This window comes from Hippocampus bargibanti, linkage group LG11 (assembly GCF_051943395.1).
Source record: "Hippocampus bargibanti isolate YZ-2025 linkage group LG11, ASM5194339v1, whole genome shotgun sequence".
NCBI lineage: Eukaryota > Metazoa > Chordata > Actinopteri > Syngnathiformes > Syngnathidae > Hippocampus > Hippocampus bargibanti.
Window position 1 is genome coordinate 7,114,347 of NC_142744.1, and position 22,202 is coordinate 7,136,548.

At 41.7% G+C, this 22,202-nt stretch overlaps 1 protein-coding gene across 1 annotated transcript in view; it reads right to left on the reverse strand.

The window, feature by feature from the left end:
• Window positions 1-22,202, reverse strand: part of LOC148891362 (receptor-type tyrosine-protein phosphatase S-like) — a 115,414-nt gene that overhangs the window by 31,504 nt on the left and 61,708 nt on the right. The window contains exons 6-16 of the mRNA XM_089007377.1: window positions 21,908-22,018; window positions 15,021-15,035; window positions 12,123-12,392; window positions 10,654-11,033; window positions 9,197-9,398; window positions 6,861-6,997; window positions 5,769-5,913; window positions 3,475-3,792; window positions 1,796-1,989; window positions 1,642-1,668; window positions 134-251 (exon numbers count right to left, since the gene is read on the reverse strand). Coding sequence (XP_088863503.1) covers window positions 134-251; window positions 1,642-1,668; window positions 1,796-1,989; window positions 3,475-3,792; window positions 5,769-5,913; window positions 6,861-6,997; window positions 9,197-9,398; window positions 10,654-11,033; window positions 12,123-12,392; window positions 15,021-15,035; window positions 21,908-22,018 — 1,917 coding nt within the window. The remainder of the gene's footprint in view (window positions 1-133; window positions 252-1,641; window positions 1,669-1,795; window positions 1,990-3,474; window positions 3,793-5,768; window positions 5,914-6,860; window positions 6,998-9,196; window positions 9,399-10,653; window positions 11,034-12,122; window positions 12,393-15,020; window positions 15,036-21,907; window positions 22,019-22,202) is intronic.

Here is a 22,202-nt window from a genome sequence, read left to right on the forward strand (position 1 = left end):
TGCAGTCGAAAAGCAGAAAGTTAATTTAAGCGTCAATTTAACGACCAGAAAAGCATTGAACTCAATTTGGCGACTGCGTCGGAGGCTGAAATTCCCTGTAGAGTACGTATGCACCTACGGGGTATGTGCTTACCCATCTTTGAGGTCTTCACCACCTTGGCTTTGCTATGTGCTCCGTCACCTTTGGTGGTGTATGCTGCCACTGAGACGGAATATAAAGTCTCTGCTTTTAGACCTCCCAAGATCATCTCCTGTTAAGCAAAACAGAATAATAGCATTTAGAAGCGTCATTGTCATTTTTTTAAACCATCTATGAAAAGGTTTCTTCGTAGGCGAACTCTTTAGTTTGCTGACGAAGTTTTTCGGAAGAGGAGTGAAACGTTCGACACCTTCAAAGAAGTACAGATGACGGCTGAAGAAACCATTTTATCGATGGACCACTCCTGTACGACAGAGCTTACGCAGTGTCATTTTGTAAAGTTGATCAACTATTAAAGGACAACCGAAACCCTTTTTTCGTTTCCTAACTGACATCAGAAAAACGTTTTATAGCATCTAAAATACTCAAAACACGCACGTTGATATTTTTAGTCAAAGGCAAAACACCAATAAAAATTACATAAAGTGTCCCAAAACTACTTCAAAATGACCTCTGAAGTGGCGATTTTAAGAAGGTCCGGCTCCCTTGTTCGTGACGTCAAGCCTTTCCTTGCTCTAGAATCAAAACAATGGCTTCAGATTCGGAGAAGATGCTTTCTTGTTACTCATCCAGTTATGAATATGATTCAAATAGTTCTGAAGAGGAAAGCTTAAATGTTTGGAATCTATTAAAGAAGTCCTTCTGTATCATTTTGAAGTGTCTGGACTCTAATGTAGCGCCCAGAAAATGCACAAGATGGCGCCCAAGCTCCTTTGGAAATGGGCTGATTTGTCTGCTGGGAATTTGTGTCAACTAGTATCAAATAGTCGTCTTGGTGCAACACACAACGATTCACCATCGCATTATTTATGTGTTTTCCTCCTAATTTCGCCATCAACATGGTGTTTTCAGATGAACAAAAGTACCCAAAATGCATTGTGTGTCACTTTCTCGGTCAGGATCGTTCCCTCCGTGACGTCACTTAGGGCATCGTCATAAACTCGAAATCAAGACTCCCTGAATATTCAGCGCGAATCTTAAAACGTAAAATACAGCTATATGCGGTGGAATCTTTGTGAAATACGCTCAGTAGAAGTCATTTGAAGTGATTTTACAAATTATGGACACAACTTGTCCGGAGGCATTGGTTGTCCTTAAATGTTCTTGAGAAGAAGACATTAGAAACAAGACGAATCACTGTTTTAATGCCATCCTTGCTTGATGGATTGTTGGAAGACGGTGCATTTTTTTTGGTCGAAAACGGGAGAAAAGGTACCAAGACGGCGCTCATGTATTTTGTTTTTCTACTTTTTTTTTGTTTTTACACTTTTATCACTTTGCTTCTGTGAAATGTAAATTTCTCCACTGTGAGACTAATAAAGGCAAATCCAATCCAATCCAAGTAGTGAAACCTTAACATTAAGATCTGTGCTATTTCGAGCGCTATTCTAGTTCTGTACGTGCCAATATTGAGGCCATGAAGAAAAAGATTGTGCACTCACATACTGAGTGGAATCATCCTCTTCCATCTTAACAGTCAAGCCAGATGCGGCAGACAGGCAACCCAGACAGAGGAGATGAGACCGGAAGGATATTCAACCATCCAATAATTGACCATCACTTCATCACATTTAGATTCTTTCACCGTGATGTCACCTGAGAGTCATCCAGAAGGATATCTTTTATCCAAGGAAGATTTCGGGATTCGCTGCCGCCGACACGGCTGTAGTGCACCTGGTAACCACGGATCTGGCCTTGACGTAACCTTGGCAACACAGACCGCCAAGTGACCCGAAGTGCAGAGGAATTGATTGGATTGACATCAATGTGACGAGGGGCTGCGCTGGGAACTGCACACGCAAAAAAAAAAAAAAAAAAAAAACACCAAAAAACATGGATAATTAACTTCTGTAAAGGTGAGTCAGTGGAACTTCCAAAGTGGAATGTGTTGTAAATGTGCCTGGATCAGTTTTTAAGCCTTTTGAGAACAAGGTTTACTGGAGTGACCTACTTATCATATTGTCAGGTTACAGGATGCATGAAAGCGTTAACATTCTTACAGTGTAAAGCATCCGTCTTGCCAGCTGCAAATAAAACCCTCAACCTTTAACTAGAAGAACGATGACAATGTCCACGAGGAAGCTGCTTTAAATGCAAATCCTCTACTGTAGATTTATAACTTCCTCTTCCTATGCTGTTTACAGCCTTTACGAGCGCCGCTGGGCCTCTGAAGGCGTAAGTTGAGCAAAAAAGGTAGACCACTGAGACAGAAGTGGGTGACTCACGTTACATGATTTGCCAAGAGTCAGACTGAAGTAATTTTCCCTATTTATTTATATAAAAGAAAATATAATTTTTATGTAGCACAAGCTATCTTGGCAATCTACCAGTATGCTCCAAAATGGAGTGGAGAGGCCACTTCGTTAAACAAGTACCCCAAGGTTATTTATTGTGGGATTTTAGGATTAGGTTTCAGGTAAAAAGGTCAAAAAGAGAATATACAGTTTTAATCCAGACATACAATAACTATGAAAGCTAACCTCATCTGTTATCAAAAGCCAGGTGTGCTATATTAGCTTCACTGTTAGTTAGCTGGTCAATGATGCCTCATGTCGATTACAGTTTTAATGCTAGCTATCTATTAGCTATATATCTAGCTAGATATCTATTTAGCTATCTATTGGCTATGTATTAGCTAGCTATTAGCTAGCTAGCTATATTTCGATCCATTTGAGTTAGGTAGCTAGCTAGCTTTCTATCTACTTGAGTTATTCCAGGTTGAGTGAACGCTGGCGCGTGTGGCTGCCGCTGCTCACCCACAGAAAAAAAATATCCTGTGGTTGTAAAGTGACCATGAGAGTTTGAAAGGCGCTTATAAATGAAATATTATTATTATTATTGCTATTATTATTAATGGAGAATAAATTAAAGTATTAGAGACTATAGGGACAGGATTCAGACCATTGAAACTGTGATTGTCAATATTTGACAGTAGCTAACAAATTGTAGCACAAATACCGAGCGCAAAGTGGCTAATTTGTGATTACTGTACATTTTGTGAATGAGTGTGTACACATTTCGTGGGTTATGACCTTCTTTCATTACTAAAGATTTTACTTCATTAAAATTTAGTGTGAACTGGATTCGATTGGCTTTGTTTTGTGGCAGCTACTTGGGACTCGTTTAAAGGTTCAGACATATGTGACTTATCCCCACTTCTGCTCTGTAGAATCAAGAGCCTCAATTATATTTGATGGGAAATCCGAATTGTTCCACTTGAGCTAAATTTGACTTTCAAATTTCCACCATAACCACAAGTACATATCTGGACTTACCGTCCTCATCTGTTCTGCAGAGTACAGGCAAGCTGTTGGGTCCAGTGCCTTCCGAAGTGGACGCTGCCATGGTGATGTTGTACCAACTCCATTTTTCCAGGCCCTCTACTAGCGTGTCTGCCTGCCGGGCCGGGATAGGGAGCCCGGACACCTCCTGGCCCTGACCTTTGCCTTCCGCCCCAGAAATTTTGCGGTACCTTAGTTCATAACGTGCCAACTCGCCATTCTGGCCCTCAAGAGGAGGCGGCCTCCAACTAACTCTCAGAGAAGTGGAGCTGGCAGTCTCGCAGGAGACACCCTCGGGTGCGGCTGAGGGCTCTGATTGAAAAGGGGGTGAGGGCAGTCGGTAAAGCGTTTGAGAGTTGGGGGTGAACAGCGAGAGGGGTAGGGGGGAACGATAAAAGTAAAAACACAAGGGGAGAGGATTAAAAATATTTAAAAAAAGGAACAATAAGAGATGACGATAAACCCATGTGAAAGAGATGACACGAGGATAAGCACGACAATAAGAACCCAAGCAAGCGCTTGACATACAAGCATAACACTTAATGAAATCAACCAGCGACGAGAGCATTGACAGTGAGCAGACAACTTAAAAGCGCAGCCGACCGGGCTTAAAAAGTCTACAGCGTGTGCTGCGACTGTGGGAGTCAAAGTCCTAGCTGACAGATTCAAGTATCTGCCCACTCAGCTGTAAAGCCACCGCGCTGTTTGCCTCGGGGGACAATCTCCATGTGCACCAAACCTTGGCGATAACAAAGCGCACCCTGGGAAATGCATTGTGCTTCAGGAAATAGTCTGCTTACTTAGAGTTGGCCTTGACTGCACACCTCCTGACATTTAAACCGCGTTTCTTTCCTCTTCTTTTTGTTTTTATGGGGTGATGAAGGTACAAGGACGCAGGGTAGATGTACCAAACACATATTTTGGATCTGAAAGCTGTAATTTTTATATACGCGTTTAGACGTGCATTTTTTAAAAACTCATTCACTGCCAGACATGCGGAAAAAAAGTGTCCACTCACTCCAGTGCCAGGGTTGTTGTCATTTTTACTCCAATTCAAGGACCCACAGAATATTGAGTTTTAGGATTACATAAACATTCAATGCAGCGTAAGAAACCTTTGACTCTTTTCTTTCGTCAGAAAAAAAACAGTTAATTCCTAAGTTATATGGATCTGGAGTTAGCTGAGTTTGAAATTGGGTCGGCTGTACAAAAGGCAAATGCTTCTCCTTTGTGGGAGGGAAAAACATTTCCAGAGGTCTAACCAGCGCTATATTGACATGCTAGCAAAATCTGAACAAATTCGGGAATGGCGCGCCACGTAATATTTTCAATTCCTGAATACATAGTGAATGTGTTAAGGTCCTACGATTGGGCTAAAACTTGAAAGACTTCACTTGATTTTGAACTGAACTGCATGAATTGGCAAGTTCATATTGGACAATGTGACTTTTTAAGTTGGGGTCAATGTTCCCTCTAATTTTTCATGTGTCTGAGCAGACAGAAATAATCATCTCTTTGAAGACTCACATAACACTTTCTCACAATGTCACAACTGGAAAATTAAAAGGTAAACAGAATAAAACAGAACATTTTCTGAGAAAAATCATTTTCAGCCTTGTGACAGAATAAGATAAACATTTTTTTAGAGATCCCCTAAGATGAAATACGACTGTATGGACATGACCATATATATGCAATGTATCACCCACACAATGCATCACACACGCAAAACAGGAACATTTGTTGGGCTATGCTTGGTTATCGAGAAATGCCAAAGGGGGTGAAAACCCAACGAATTGAAAAATCACAACGTCTGGCACTGATTTATAACATTGCAGGCCAACCCCTAATCTTTTAAAGCTCCCCCTCCACTTCACCATTTCAAAGATATTAGACACCGATAGTCGCAACGTGCTGGAAAGGAGGGTGAAAAAGAGGAAGACACAAACATTAAGCGGCGCTCCGTCTCCATCTGTCATGATATTTTGGCTGTGGGAAAAAAAAACGGGAGAGGCCGAGCGGGGGTGGAAGAAAGTAGCAGTTAAACACGGATGGATGGGTGGGTGGGTGGGCTTTGGACACATGACGTGATAAAGGAGATCAATGGTCAGATGGTGTCACGCCGTTACCCATTTGTGACTGGTCAGCAGGCAGCAAGTTAAAATGGTGTCAACGTGGGTTTTCATGACATTTGTGGGCAAGGTGAAACAGTATACAGCAGCAACTTGTATGCAGCGTGTATGTGTGTGTGTTTTTGATCGTATGACAGTAAGGAAAAGGAGACATACTGGCTTGTGATGTCCTCTGCACCAGTTCATTGGTGAAAGCACCGATGCCTTTGTTGGAGATGGCTGCCAAGGAGAAGGAATAGTCTGTATTGGCTTTCAGACCCTCCACCGTGTAGGAGTTTCGAGGGCCAAAGGTCAGCTTTTCCTACAAGAGCAAGAGAGAGAAGGAAAGTGTCACCAGATGCGAAAATGAAAGCTGGACATGACTGCAAATGCAAACATCATTACCAGCCTCCAGAAAAATGCAATAAAAATGGTCGCTTCACAATGACCACTGCGACACTGCAAGGTGTAATCATTTTTTTTCTCCGCAGGGGATAAAGAATACATGCTTGAATGTTTGTTAAAACATGTTGCTCCATTGTTTGTGTTCAAATATTTATTGCTTAATGTATTCTAGCTGCTATTCGTTAGCCTGACTCTACCCTTTCTTATCTGATGTAAGCATTAAGTTAGCAGATGCTAAGTGTTTTTTCTTACTGCCATTCCGAAATTATTCGAGAATTGAAAATATGACGTGGAGCGCCATTCCCGAATTTGTTCGAGTTTTTTTTTTTATTGCCGATAAAGTGCTTGCCAGACCTCTGGCAATGTTTTTTTTCCCTTCCACGAGGGGGCAGCATTTTCCTTTTGTACAGCCGTCCCCATTTCAAGCTCAAATATCTCCAGACCCATATAACTTAGGAATTAACACTTTTTTCATATGAAAGAAGAGAGTCTAAGGTTTCTAATGCTGTATTGAATGTTTATGTAGTCCAAAAAGTCAATATTCTCTGTGTTTGAGTGAAAATGACAAAAACCCTGGCACTGGAGTGGACACATTTTTTGCATGTTTAGCAGTGAATGAGTTAAATATATTTGTATTTTTTTTTTGGAGGGGGTTGATGTTATGTTTATTTCGAACATAAACTTCAACTAGAACAATGCATAGTTGGAAAACTCGGTTTTAAACAATTGTTCATAACACTATTCAATAGCAAATTTTAATTGGAGATATAAAATATACTCTGATTCTCCACCCCCACCCAAAAAAAGGTCATATCTGTTTTGTAGTACATCAGATTGTGTGACATTTTCAGTCGGTCATCTTACCAAATTGCCGTACTTGACAGGTTTGTAAAGTAGCTCGTAATTGATGATGCCTTCCTTGGTGTACGCAGGCTCCCAGGTCAACTCAATGCTGGTGTCAGTCACTTTCCCGATTTTAAATTTTCCTGGTTGTCCTGGAACTGAAGGAGAAAACATAACTAGCGTTAATTGTATGGGCAATAGCTCTGCGAACCCTCGAAAAAGAAATGGACATCATTTCAAAAATTGTTGTCATAATATTTAACTGCACGGCAACAGATTTCATAATGTAAGTTACAGTGTTCAATCTTACTTATTGCTTAAAGTATTATAACACTCCACATAGTTGCTAGCCGTTGACTCTGACTCTGCCCTTTGTCATCGGATGTTAGCATTAAGTTAGCGGATGCTAAGTAGTTGTTTTAACTCATTCACTGACATTTTCAAATTTATTCACGAATTGAAAATATGACATCGAGCACCATTCCTGAATTTTTTCAGATTTTGTTTTTTTTCATGCTTGGGTTCCGGGAAAGCGCTGGCCATGGCCTCTGGCTATGTTTTTTCATTTCCATGAGGGGGCGGCATTTCCCTTTTTTCCATATTAGCGCTTTGTTCCATCTTGAGCTGTTGTAAAAGCGCTATATAAACCAATATGTATTGCATTGTATTTTGAACAGCCACCCTCATTTCAAGCTCAAATAACTCAAGACCCATATAATTTAGGAATTAACTCTGATGAAAGAAGACATTCTAAGGTTTCTAACGCTGTACTGAATGCTTATGACGTCCTAAAACTCAATATTCTGTGGGTCCTGGAATTTAAGTGACTGACAAAAACCCTGGCACTGGGAGTGGACACATTTTTTGCAATGAGTTAAGGTCATTGAAGTTGTGACAGAAAAAAAAATAGATTTTTAAAATTAATAATAATAATACATTTTATTTCAAGCGCCTTTCAAAACACCCAAGGACACTTTACAATAAAAACAATAAAACAAAGCACATAACAATAAAACCATAAGTAAAATGATACATAATAAAGTAGCAGATAGAACTATACATTGAAAGCAATTTTAAACAAGTGGGTTTTGAGGTGAGCCTTGAAAATAGGGAGGGAGTCAATATTGCGGATGTTGGGTGGAAGAGAATTCCAGAGTTTGGGAGCAGAGCGGCTGAAAGCTCTGCATCCCATCGTGGTGAGACGGGCAGAGGGCACATAGAGGTGAAGGGAGGATGAAGATCTGAGGGACATTCATTCATTCGTTTATTCCAAGACCTTTTTTTTCCTAATTCGATGGGATTTATGTTGCAACCGAAAAGCACTTCTTTCATCACACTGAGAAATATTTTGACTTAAACCATATGTTTCTTTTCCTGTTTGAGCTATAAACTGACAAAATGTTCAGGTACACGCGTCCCAAGTCTACCCGGGAATTTCAACATGTAATACCATCACAGATTTGCGAGCACTAATCTCCTCGTGCCTTCCAAGGATGTAAAACCGACAACTTTTTGTAACCACCGCCGTCGTGACTTGACTAGGTTGAAGCGCAACTCTCCACAAGCGTAAGTGTCGACTCTGGCATGTTACTCATTTGAAGGATGCGCATGTTGTGACAGGTCGAGCCCAGTATGGCATGGCAGTCAGGTTCAACTTGTCATCTGAATAAACTGCTTGCTGATCTGCATGACGTGCAGTGATGACGCTGCGGGGCAGTGGGGTAAGTGGTCTGTAATTTAGATTTAAATTCTATCAGTTGAGGACTAAACAGTCTTCGGCCTTTTCACTTGTTTTGCAGAATTTGTATTCAAGTGCTGTCAAACCTCGTTTTTTTTTTCCCAACCATAATCCGTTCCAGAAACCTGTTCAAAAGCCGATTTGTTCGAAAACTGAAACATTTCGCATTATAATAGGTAGTAGGGATATATACATAGGGCCTATACTAGCAGTAAGACTTTAGTTCGCTGAAGAAACATCTTGGATAAGAAGCAAAACGTCCGACACCTTCAAAGAAGTACAGATGACGCCTCAAGAAACCTTTCCATCGATGGACCACTCATGTACGACTGAGAGCTTACACAGGCGTACTGCACTGTATAATAGTCATTTTATTTACATTTGTGATGGTAGTGGATAGCTTGATGGAATGGAGTGGCCGGTTTCATCAGCATGAAACACTTGAGATGAGGAACGTAGCCTTCTTCTTTATATAAGGCACACCAGAGTTGTGGCTTAATATTACTTCACATACAAAGCACATCTGCGTATAAGGCGCAGCATCATCTTTTGAAGAAAATCAAGACTTTTGGGTGCGCCTTATACCCCAGAAAATACGGTACTTGTTCACAACACTGACCTCCCGGCATGACTTTAACGTGGACCGGGTCAGAGAAGGGCCCGTCCCCGACTGAGGTGAAGGCCAGTACTTGGAGGGTGTACGTCTCAGAGGTCACCAAGCTTTGTATGGTGGTGATGACACTGTCCTGGACGTTATGGATCTTCCACTCATTCATCGGCCGGGACGGATCCATGGTGTAGTACACGCGATAGCCTTTCACCTGCAACACAGGGAGAGAGAGATTTTTTTTAATGTCGTATTCGTGACGGAAGACGTATTGAGATTTTATGGTCATCCTCTGCTGAGCTGTGCGATAAGTGATCTCTCTTGCCTAATCTCACTATCTTGCATGTAATCCATAACGCCGTCATTCAGCATATAAACAACCACCGTCCATCACAGCCAAGGTCGTCATCGGCGAATGACGCCGACGTCTGTCCAGATGGCCACGCGGGTTCGCGCCTTTGCGAGAGTCCGCCATCATGAGGTGATGACCTCTCGCAGATGAATGTCGGACAAAACACCTCCCGATAGGAACTAAAGGTGCTTTGGCGAATAGATGTCACCATATTTGTTGACCGTCCTCACTTGTGACCTCCATCAGCAAATCGGTCGTGGTTCCTTTAATAACTCTAATCCTCATACGCGCCAAATGCACTTTTGCGAATATCGTAGATGGGTTAGGTCGGCTCTGAGGCTTCCAGAGGGAGTGCTCTTCATTTAGAGCTGAAAGCACCTTTTCTTTCTTTAGAGATTGAGGTGGGAGAGGGGCTGGAAAGGTGGGGCGCAATCTCCGTAAAGGACATGAACCTGCATACTCCAAAACAACTCCCCAACCCGTGGGGAATTTTATAGAGGCTTTTATGTTTTAATCTCCTTAAAGTCTCGACGCAAATCTTGTTAGGGTGTCCTCAGTAAAAAGGGGGAATGTAATTGCAAATGGGGATACAGTATGTGATTTTTTTACCCCCTATTATTATTATTATTATTATTATTATTATTAGTGTGCGTGCATGTTTTGATGCTTGTGAATGACAGGTGACATGATCTTATCTCTCATCTCATCTCATTTTCCGTACCGCTTATTCCTCATTAGGGTCGCGGGGATGCTGGAGCCTATCTCAGCTGTCTTCGGGCACGAGGCGGGGGACACCCTGAATTGGTTGCCAGCCAATCGCAGGGCACACAAAGACATACAACAGTCATTCTCACACTCACACCTAGGGACAATTTGGAGTGGTCAATCTGCCTGCCATGCATGTTTTTGGAGTGTGGGAGGAAACCGGAGGACCCGGAGAAAACCCACGCGGGTCCGGGGAGAACATGCAAACTCCACACAGGGAGGCCGGACCGGGACGCGAACCGGCGACCTCTGCACTGTGAAGCCGGTGTGCTAACCACTCGACTACCGGGCCGCCCCAGACATGATCTTATGTGATTCGAAAAATAACAAAAAAAAAAATCGGACTTCCCACCTGGCCATTTGGCTCCTCGGGTTCCTCCCAGCGAACCATCACAGTGTTCTGCGAAATAATATGCGCTTGGACATTTCGCGGCGGACTGGCCGGGGCTTGCTCTCCCGTCCGGGCGTCCACTCGCACGGAGGGGGGCCCCTGGCCGATGCTGTTGAAGGCTGACACTCGGATCTCGTACTCGGTGTTGGGGTACAGCCCGCCGATGCTGTAGCGGGTGGTGGTGATGCTGTCTACTGTCTCGTACTTGCTGTCCGGACCTTTGGCTCGGTACTGGATGATGTAGTACGAAACAGGGTCGGGGTTACCCGAGTCCCACGTGATGGTCACGCTGGTCGCTGTGGTTTCCGTGACGATGGGCGTGCCAGGAGGCTTTGGCAAAGCTGGGAGAAAAAAAAAAAATCGATGAAGACATTGTATAATGTTGAACAGGCGGGGTTGGATAGGGTTGCAAAATGGTGGGAATTTTCAAGTGTTGAAATGTTTCCGAAGGTTTGAAAAGGAATTTATGGGGGTTCAAGAACCCGAATTTTGATCACATTGGCTGTTTGTAGAGAATTTCAAGATATGATTTTGAACTCATTCACTACCATTTCCTGATTTATTCGGGAATTGAAAAGCATGACGTGGAGTATGACGAGATCGGATTTGAAATCGTAGGTCTCCATTGAAATGAATGAAAATGCAAGGAATCCGTTCAAATTTAACCCCAATTTTTATGTGTGTGTGAGTGGGCACATTTTTTTGCACATCGTCTGGCAGTAAATGAGTTAATTTGTTCATCAATGTAGTATTTTATTTTTTTAATACCATGTGATGCCACAGGAAGTTGCCATAAAATCTCTCTCAAAGGGAGAGTATATGAACTTGGTGTGAAGGAAGTACAGTTGTGCCACGAGATGCGAGCGAGCTAACTTGCAGGTTTTTCCAGATAAATGTTGCCATTCGGCCATTTTTTTGGTCATATCAAATAATATGTAAACTACTACCTTTTCAACAGGTATATAAGAAAATAGATTCAACTGTTTTCTGCATCAATTACTGGAGTGAAGATATTTTTGCACATCGTCTGGCAATGAATGAGTTAACATAATTTTGATGAGAACAACCAAATACAGTAAAGTTTCGTTGTATCGATATCGGATATATCGATAGTCCCGGTTATATCGATACTATTTCTATGCACGCACGGAGAAAATTACATGCAAACAGGGTCGGTTATATCGATAGTCCTGGTTATATCGATATTTTTTCGGACTCCCTTGAATATCGATATAACGAGACTTTACTGTATAAACAAAATGTAAAACTACGTAACTTTGTACGTAACTTTGTTTACGAGTGCCCCAATGCATACGTTATTAAAGTCATGAACCAACACGTAATTGAAAATTTATCAGTACTGTTACGGAAAAGTACCGGAAAGTACCCACTATTTTGCAACCCACGGATTATCGCTGGACGTCTCTTACTCTTGACTAAAACCTGAGCCGTAGCCTCGATGATACCCAGGCTACTCATGGCCACGCACGTGTAGTTCGCCGACTCCCGCACGCCGTTGAGCTCCAGCACGTTGCGACCGATGGGCATCTCGTCCTCGGGGGTCAGGTCCTCGCTGCCCACCATCCATTTCACGTACGGCATCGGCGAGCCGACTGCCACGCAGGTGATGTTGATGCTCCCTCCCGGCATGATTTCGTGGTTGGAGGGGAGAATGGAGAAACGAGGGGGGACGCGGCGCACTGGTAAAGGAGGAGAGTCGGGGTAAAGAGGAGAGGGTATGAGGTTGAGGGAGGGTGGGGGGAGAAAAAAGGTGGAAAGAGAGAGAGAGAGAGAGAGAGAGAGAGAGAGAGAGAGAGAGAGAGAGAGAGAGAGAGAGAGAGAGAGAGAGAGAGAGAGAGAGAGAGGGGAGGTCGGGTGAGGGGGAGAAAATCAGATAGAGAGGCAAAGAGCGAGATGCAGAGAGAGTGAAGAGGAGAGAGGTAACAGGAAGGGGAAGAATGAACTTCAGGGTTTTTTTCCTCTTCTTTTTACAGAAATTACAAAAAGGGATATTTCATGTTGAGCCCCAAATGACTTGATGGTATTGATGAATCCAACAGAAAGACACACACACATTTTGCTGAGCTCACCCAAACAAAGTGAGCTAGCTACCTTGACAAACAACAAGAACATGACATCATCTTGAGTTGCGCTTCACTGAGGGCATGGCAACGACTATCAGTTTCTTTTTCCGGATTTTTAAAAAAATATATATCTTGTATAAATGTAACATTTCCTCTCAGGCACTGTTTGGACCAATTGCCAGACTGAAATTTGGACTTTGCTTATTGTCGTAATGTCTTAAAGGACAACCAACACCATTTTTTTTGTTCCCTAACTGACATCAGAAAAACGTTTGATAGCATCTAAAATACCCAAAACACGCAGGCTGATATTTTTAGTCAAATGAAAAACATCACTAAAAATGACAAAGTGTCGTCCCAAAACTACTTCAAAATGACCTCAGAAAGTTTCCATTTCAGAAGGTCCCGTCCCCTTGTTCGGGACGTCACGCCAGTACGTTGTGCCTTGCTCTAGAATCAAAACAATGGCTTCAGATTCAGAGAACATGATTTCTTGTTACTCATCCAGTTATGAATATGATTCAAATAGTTCTGAAGAGGAAAGCATACATGTTTACAAACGATTAAAGAAGTACTTCCGTATCAATTGAGCCGTTAGGACTCCAATGTAGCGTCCCGGAAAATGCACAAGATGGCGCCCAAGCTTTGTTGGAAATGGGCTGATTTGTCTGCTCGGAATTTGTATCAACTACAATGAAATGGTAGTCTTGGTGCAACGCAACGATTCACCATCACATTATTTAGGTGTTTTCCTTCTAATTTCGCCATCAATACGGATGAACACGAAGTTTTCAGACCAAACAAAGTACCCAAAATGCATTGCGTGTCCAGACGTGACGTCAGGTCAGGCATCATCATCAACTCGAAAACAAGACTTCCTGAATATTCAGCACAAGTCTTAAAACGTAAAATATAGCTACATGCGGTGGAATCTTTGTAAAATACGATCAGTAGAAGTCATTTGAAGTGATTTTACAAATTATGGACACAACTTGTCGGTTGTCCTTTAAACATACAGGAAGTGAAATTTACTCATTCATTGCCATTCACAAATTTATTCGGGGATTGAGAATATGACGAAGAGCGCCATTCCTGAATTTGTTCGGGTTTTTTTTTCATGCTTGGGTGCCGATAAAGCGCTGCCCATAGCCTCTGGCAATGGCCTCTGGCAATGTTTTCCATTGCCACAAGGGGGCAGCATTACCCTTTTTTCCATGTTAGCGCTTTGTTCCAGCTTCAGCTGTTGTTAAAGATCTATATAAACCAATATGTACAGTATTTAGGACAGCCACCCTCATTTCAAGCTCATATAACTCCAGACCCATATAATTTTGGGATTATCTCTTTTTATCTGATGGAAGAAGAAATTAAAAAGTTTCTTATGCCGTATTGAATGTTTATGTAGTCCTAAATATCAATATTATGTGGGTCCTGCAATTCGAGTGACAATGACAAAAGCCCTGGCACTGGAGTGGAAACATTTTTGCACATCTGGCATGTCTGCCTACCACATATACCCCAATTGTTTTGTCCATACCAGTGCGAACCGGAGACCGAAAAACTGAACTCATAGGTCGCTTCTCATGCCTCGGCGACTCAAGGAGGAATATAAAAATGTGGACCAACACAAAAAACAGAGATAATCCAAAAGTGAGAGGAAGGCACAGAGAGGAAAGGAAGACAGCGATGGAAGTGAAAGAGAGAGAGAGACAGAGAAAGAGAGAGAACATCTCTGCTCCGCTTCCACGCGATGACGTGGCAATGTGGGCAAAAGGGCACATTGCAACAAGCAAATATCGTCACAGTACACAAAAGTTTCATACAAGGTAACAGTGGGCAGTCAAAATGAACTTGGGGAAGGTGGACAGGTGAGGGTTCGAAAAATAAGGTAACGTGGCGGTTACAGAGTGATCATCGGACACGTTCAGTCGAGAACGAGACAGCATGAGAGTAGAAGAAGAAGAAGAAGTAGAAGAAGAAGAAGAAGAAGAAGAAGAAGAAGAAGAAGAAGAAGAAGAAGAAAAAGAAGTAAAAATAAGAAGAAAAAGAAGTAAAAATAAGAAGAAAAAGAAGTAGAAAAAGAAGAAGAAGAAAACGAAAAAGAAGAATAAGAATAAGAAGAAGAAAATGAAAAAGAAAAAGAAGAAGAATAAGAAAAAGAGGAAGAATAAGAAGAAGAAGTAGTGCGGGCAAAAAAAAAGTCAGGTCATAGGTGCATGTTTAGAAGTGGATCAACTTATGTACATGTGTCTGTCGCTCCTACACATCGGGGATGCGGACAGAATGCGGAAAGGCGGGAGAAAAAGGAGGGATGGGGAGGGGAGAGAGATAAAGAGAGGGTTGGGAGTGGGATTTCAGGGGGATGAAAGAAGGGAGGGAAAGGGGGAAAGAGAAGAGGAGCGAGGAAGAAGAAAAAACATGAATCTATTTAAAAACACAGCGATACCAGAGTCAGGCCCATTCAGAGAGCACGTGCTTCAGAAAGGACAAACATAAATTAACAAATCAATAACATTAAAAGGACTAAAAAAAAGGAAGAAGAAGCTGGCAACGTAGGAAACACAAAAAATAAGACAAAAGAAATTGATGGACAGACGTCTTAGAATGGAGGGAGAATGAAAAGGAAGCGAGAACGAGAGCAATAGAAATTGGATCAGTTTGGTAACAGAAAAAAAAATCTAGAAAATTCATAACATAAAAAAACTAAACGAGAACTTTAAAAAAATGTATAAATAAACACCCCTCCTCAAAAAAAATCAACGAATAAAAAAAACAAAGCAACAGTAAATTGACATTTAGAACCTCTTTTACTGAGTGACATGGCGACTTGGAATCTTCTCGGGTCACATCCGCCCTAACTTAAAGAATCCAAAGACAATTGAATAAAAGTCAACATGTTTTCATTCCCATACGGCAGACAAGGAAATAAAACACCAGATTGCCTCTGTATTCAATTTACAGATAAAGTAGAAAACCTTTTTTTTGGGGGGGGGGATTCTGGAGGAAAATCAAGAAAAATGCCCAGAATTGGATAGACAAGTGAAAGAGAGAGAGACATGATGAGGCAAGCAACTCATCTCACCAGGGCATGCCAGACACACACATCAACATTCGGCATGCGCAGTATGCAAACACATGATATACATATACAGTAAAGTCTCGTTATATCGATATCGGTTATATCGATAGTACTGCTTATTACGATACTATTTCTATGAACTCAAGGAGAAAATTACATGCTCGCAGGATCGGATATATCGATAGTCCGGTTAGATTGAGAATATCGATATAACGAGACTTTACTGTGTGTGTGTGTGTGTGGAGAGTGAGATATATGTGCAAAATATAATATATATATAATTTCTCTCTCAGTACTTCTCTCTGTCTCTCTCCCCCCCTCTCTTTCTCTCTCTCTAATTGTCTCTCTCTAATTCTCTCTCTCCCCCTCTCTGTAAATTCATTATAATTCTCTCTCTCTCTAATTGTCTCTCTCTAATTCTCTCTCTCCCTCTCTCTGTAATTTCATTACACAGTAAAGTCTCGTTATATCGATATTCAAGGGAGTCCGAAAAAATATCGATATAACCGGGACTATCGATATATCCGACCCTGTTTGCATGTAATTTTCTCCATGCGTGCATAGAAATAGTATCGATATAACCGGGACTATCAATATATCCGCTATCGATATAACGAGACTTTACTGTAATTCTCTCTCTCTAATTCTCTCTCTCTCCCCTTCTCTCTGTCTCTCTCTCCTCTCTCTCTCCCTGTGATTCTCTCTCTAATTCTCTCGCTCACTCTCTCTCTCTGTCTCTAATTATCTCTCTCTCTTCCTCTCCCTCTAATTATCTATCTCTCCCTCTTCCTCTCTAATTCTCTCTCTCCCTCTCCAATTCTCTCTAATTCACTCTCACTCTATAATTCTCTCTGTTTCTCTCTCCCTCCCTCTCTCTCTGTCTCTCTCTCTCTCTCTCTCTGATTCTCTCTCTCATTCTCTCGCTCACTCTTTCTCTCTTTCCCTCTATTGGTAATTCTCTCTCTCTAATTATCTCTCTCTCCCTCTAATTATCTCTCTCCCTCTTTCTCTCTGATTCTCTCTTTCTCTTGCTTTCTCCCCCCCCCTCTCTCCCCCCTCTCTCTGTCTCTGTGATTCTCTCACACTCTCTCCCTCTCTTGGTAATTCTCTCTTCGTAATTCTCTCTCTCTCTCTAATTATCTCTCTCCCTCTTTCTCTTTAATTGACTCTTGCTCTCTAATTCTTTCTCTCTCTCTCCCCCCCTCTGTCTCTCTCTAATTCTCACTCTCACTTCTACTCTCTAATTCTCTCTCTCTAATTCTCTCTCTCTCTCTCTCTCTCTCTCTCTCTCTCTCTCTCTCTCTCTCTCTCTCTCTCTCTCTCTCTCTCTCTCTCTCTCTGTCTCTCTCTCACTACCTTTCCCTCTCAAAAAATATATATATACATCGAATCAAATATATCTCAATATATAAACATATATATATCCTACAGAGCAAGGCCCAGGGAGGGACGTTGCTCGGTCACTGGTGTCAAACTCAAGGCACTGGGGCCAGATCTGGTCCGCCACATTATTTTACGTGAACCAGAATACCAAATCAACAGTGTCAACTGCCCTGATGCGGGTTCAAATCTGGACCAAAATAGCAAAGTCAAAGCTTGGGTGCGTCATACGGATTTTTCCTCCATCAGTCCTGCAATTTATCTGCCACACCTCATCGAACAGAAGCTTGCGACAAGCGATAATCCCTCATATGCTCAGAGAGCCGCAGTAGAGGCAGCCTTTATGATTCGCCCCCGCACCCCCGTCCATTATCCATAGTTTGAGAGAAACGTGAGGCTACATCTTTATTAGCCGAGCCAGCCTTAGCGCCCTCCTCTGTGTGGAGACTCTGGAGGCGGTCGGTTAAGGGGAGACCTTGGCACGGACGCAGGGATTACGGCTCCGCCACGTCTAAACTATACGGCATATAGAGAGCTATTGAGGAGTATCGTCGGTCTGACATTTAGTCTGCGCAATCCCATCTGGCTCAAGGACACAGCTTTCATCAGTCACGTAATAAGGCGAAACTCATCCCTTCAATGCATGAGAATGCAAAAGAATAGGATTGTTTCCAAATGTCGATCAAAGCGTGTCGGAGTGTTTGGTGGCGATAGCGACAACGCAGATTAGTGAAGCTCGACAGACCGTATAACATAGATGCTTTTGGTGAGACACTTAAAGAAGATCATCAAAGGATGGTGATGTCGTCTTCAAGTTGCTTGTAAGCGATACCGGATGCACACTCGCCGAGGCCTGCTTAAAGGATAACCGACACCATTTTTTTGTTTCCTAACTGACGTCACAAAAATGTTTTATAGCATCTAAAATACCCAAAACACGCAGTATGATATTTTTAGTAAAATACAAAACACCAATAAAAATGACTTAGAGTGTCCAAAATCTGCAAAAAATTGAGCTGCGAATTGGGCATTTTCAGAAAGTCCCGCCCCCAGTTCGTGACGTCACGCCAAGACGTCTTGCATTGCTGGATAATCAAAACAATGGCTTCAGATTCAGAGAATATGCTTTCTTGTTACACATCCAGTTATGAATATGATTCAAATAGTTCTGAAGAGGAAAGCATACATGTTTGCAATCGATTAAAGAATTTATTTCTCTTGTGTTTTTCACTGCTAAAACGTTGTAGGGAAAAATTGACCAGAAAAAATTTTATATATGCGGCGCAGATAGAGATTCTAGCAATGGGTTCCATTCCATTTAGTTTTAAGAGGCGCTCCCTGTTGTCGCTCAAGTGTCAATGAGGGACACACTGAAGTCTCGCCACTTCAATCTTAAGAGAAGCTCTGCTTAGAATGTCTGGTCGCGTTATAATAAAGAGGCAAAGAAAGAATTCAATTTTGGCATTATTTCATCGCTTAAACACAAAATACAATCGCCAGTGGGGTTTACACAGTCAATGCATTTTAGGCTTCTCTAGACATTTCACCTGAAAGCTAAATAGCATTTTCTAAATTGTGAATGTTCGTTTGTAAAAGGCAAATAAAAGTGGTGGTTTTGACAGGGATTTACACGAGTAGCGTTGCATCTTGACATTCATCCGTTCCGACTTGGTTCAATCCTTGTGGACAATTAGCATGTGAACTGATCGACGTCTTTGCACGAATGTGCATCATTCAGTGTTGATAACTTGATTAAATGCTAATTTGAGCAGATTTGTTATTTAAGAAGTGCGTATCAAACTGGCAGCAATTCATATTAATCAATCCCGGAGAAGAACAAGACATTTAAATTTGGGGCAAATAGTACATCAACGACCTCACCGGCCAGTCATAAATTCCCATTTGCTACATTTGCTCATGATCTTTTCTGTTCAGAAAGTGCAGCGCAATAGTTCTTCCATTACTAAAAAAATGAAATAAAAAAATATTACTGTTTATCGCGAGTTGGGAACTATTTCAAATGTGCCACAAATCAAAGAAAATGACGTGCGAGTCTGACTGGGGGAGTGCAAACAGGGTTCTGGTTGGATGCAAGAAGTGCAGCGACTGCAATGTCAGGTTGGTGCAATGACACAAAAAAGCAGAGGGGGCACATATAAAAACACAGAAGGGGGGGTGGGCAGCACTGGGCGTCATGCTCTTGACGTGCAAGTGGTGTTCCTTTCGCTTTCATATGATCCAATTTTTGGGTCTGCATGACAGACAACAGGGCCATACCATGCAAAAAATAAATACAATTACATAAAAATTGGGGGGAGGGTTCTGCACACAAAGCAGTCAATGCAAATTAGGGGGAGTGGATTTGGAGAAATTAACCAAATCTGGGAGGCAGGTTTTAAGAGTCTAAATGGTGGTCCGATTTCCAATTTTTTTTTTTATGTCTTTCTTGCTTTCTTTGTTTGTTTCCCTCTGTTTCAATAAGAGAAGCTTTGTGAAACAAAGGAGTAACAAAAGAAAAGAGAGAGCACACCAACCTTCTCGAAGCTCTGAGGGATGGAAGGGGGGTTGATGCGGAACACAATGATGTGAGGAGAGAGAACGAGGAAACACAGAGAGAATAAAAACGGCCAGCGCAAAGCCACACACGCACCCGCATACACACAAAACCACACATACACACACAATCCATAGGCTACAATTGTTAGAATTGGTTCAACAGAGATCATGTGGCTGCACAATAGGGCCAATAATGTGTTTTTGTTTTGGGTCTCAAATACATTTTATAGCTTAATTGTAACACATTTTCATTGATTAAGCTCAAAGAGTAATAGTCAAACTCAGAGGTGGGCAAACTTTGGCTTCTTGGTTTAAGTTCTAAAATGAGTAGATGGGCCAGATCATTTTTATAGAGATTATGTATTTTTTTAATTAATTATTAAATTATTTCATTTTTTTAAATCACTGTGAAATTATTTACGATCTAATGTTAAAAGCACAGTCCACTGTCTGTTAAATTCATTGCATTATTCAAAATAGACCAATCAACCAATAGATACACAAATTTTATGGGTAGTCAAGTCAAAAATCTTGATAAAAATATCCTCTATGCACCCCCACTCATCTAAACAAAGCATTCTGATTAATACTGTGTTTGTGGACTGCGAATTAAGCAGCAAAATCCACGTTTTTTTTGTTTTCTCCCACCATTTTATGGGGCGGCCATTTTGTCACTGTCGATTGATTATGACGTCACAAGCGTTGAATGGTTTAGGTCTCGACCAATCATAGCTCAAACTAAAAAAAAAAAAAAAAAACAGAGCAGTGATTGGTGCACGTTAACCTATTTGTGTTTTAAATTGAAAAGCTGCTTAACTCATTCACTGCCAGATGATGTGCAAAAAATGTGTCCACTCCAGTGCCAGGGTTTTTCACTCAAATTCCAGGACCCACAGAATATGGAGTTTTAGGACTACATAAACAATCAATGCAGTGTAAGAAACCTTAGATTCTCTTCTTTCATTCGATAAAAAGAGTTAATTCCTAAATTATATGAGTCTTTAGTTATATGAGAAATACAATGCAATACATACATATTGGTTTATGTCGCGCTTTAACATACCTGTAAATTTATACGTTTTACCCATATTTTATGCGCTTTTTTAAAATCATATCAAATAATGTTCAGCGTACTACAACTTTTATACGGGGAAAAAATATGAACCGGTCTTACTAAGACCAAATTCAGTTGTTCTCAACTGCCGGTAGCTAACGACAATGCTGCCGTCAATCGCGACTATTGACACGGCAATCCTCAATCGCATATTTTTTTTTAATCGCTGCGTACGATCAGATTGATAAAAGCATAACGTGCGCACGCGCGGTAAACTGTCTGAATTTCCGCCTGTTCGCATTTTTTTATCATTTCAAATTATATATGCCGTAGTACAACTTTTATACGGGAATTGCAATCATTTATAAGGGCAGCGATTCGCCAAAGTTGACAGGTATGCTTTAACAACAGCTGAAGCTGTAACCAGGCGCAAACATAAAAAAAGCAAATGCTGCCCCTTCATGGAGGGAAAAAAATTGCCAGAGGTCTGACCAGCTCTTGATTGACACCCCAGCAAGAAAAACCAAAACCGGAACAAATTCGGGAATGGCAGTGAATGAGTTAATTTTTGATGATTGGTTATTTCGGTACAATTTACATTCATTTTTATGCACTTTTACATCAACAAGTAGGCTTTCTGCGCTACGCTTTTTTTGATGGTGGTGGTGGTGGCATTTCGAGAGCTAATAATTGTTTTGACGTCGATATTTGCTGTTAAGGAAAAAAACTGATGTTAAGGCTTGGTGGTGCCGCATTAAAGAGCGGAATGTGCCTCGGGCTATAGTTTGCCCACCGCTGGTCTAACTCCTCAGGTTAGACAGCCTTGGGTACAAAATCGATTTGAGTAGACAGTGATATCTCCATGCAGTTAAGGTGACAAATACCAAATAAGACCAAAACGTACTGCAGACAATGGATTGATTAGTAATATTTGTTGAAAAAGCACATTAAATGGAAAATGATGTGTTTGGTTATAACACGACCGCACCCCAGCAGTGGTGATTTCATGGGTGTTTCTGTGATGCTAATGTGTGTGATTTTTGTTGCGTCTTCAGGCCCTACCTCGCACGTAAAGGTTGGCTGGCGAGGAGTAGCGCACACCTTGAGAATTTGTGGCCACGCACTCGTACTTCCCTTGGTCGGTTTCCTCGCTGTTCTCGATCTGGAGTGCTCCTGTGGTGAAGCGGGGTGGGGGGGAGGGGGGGGAAGAATGATGATCAGTGGAGTCAAAGGCATTTTTGACCGCATCCGGGTATCACACGGTTCACGTCTGTTTGGTCTTTTTCTGTCTTGAACATTGTGACCCTCGGGGATCTTCACTTGGATTGCTTTCGCATTCATCAACGTCTGTTTTGTT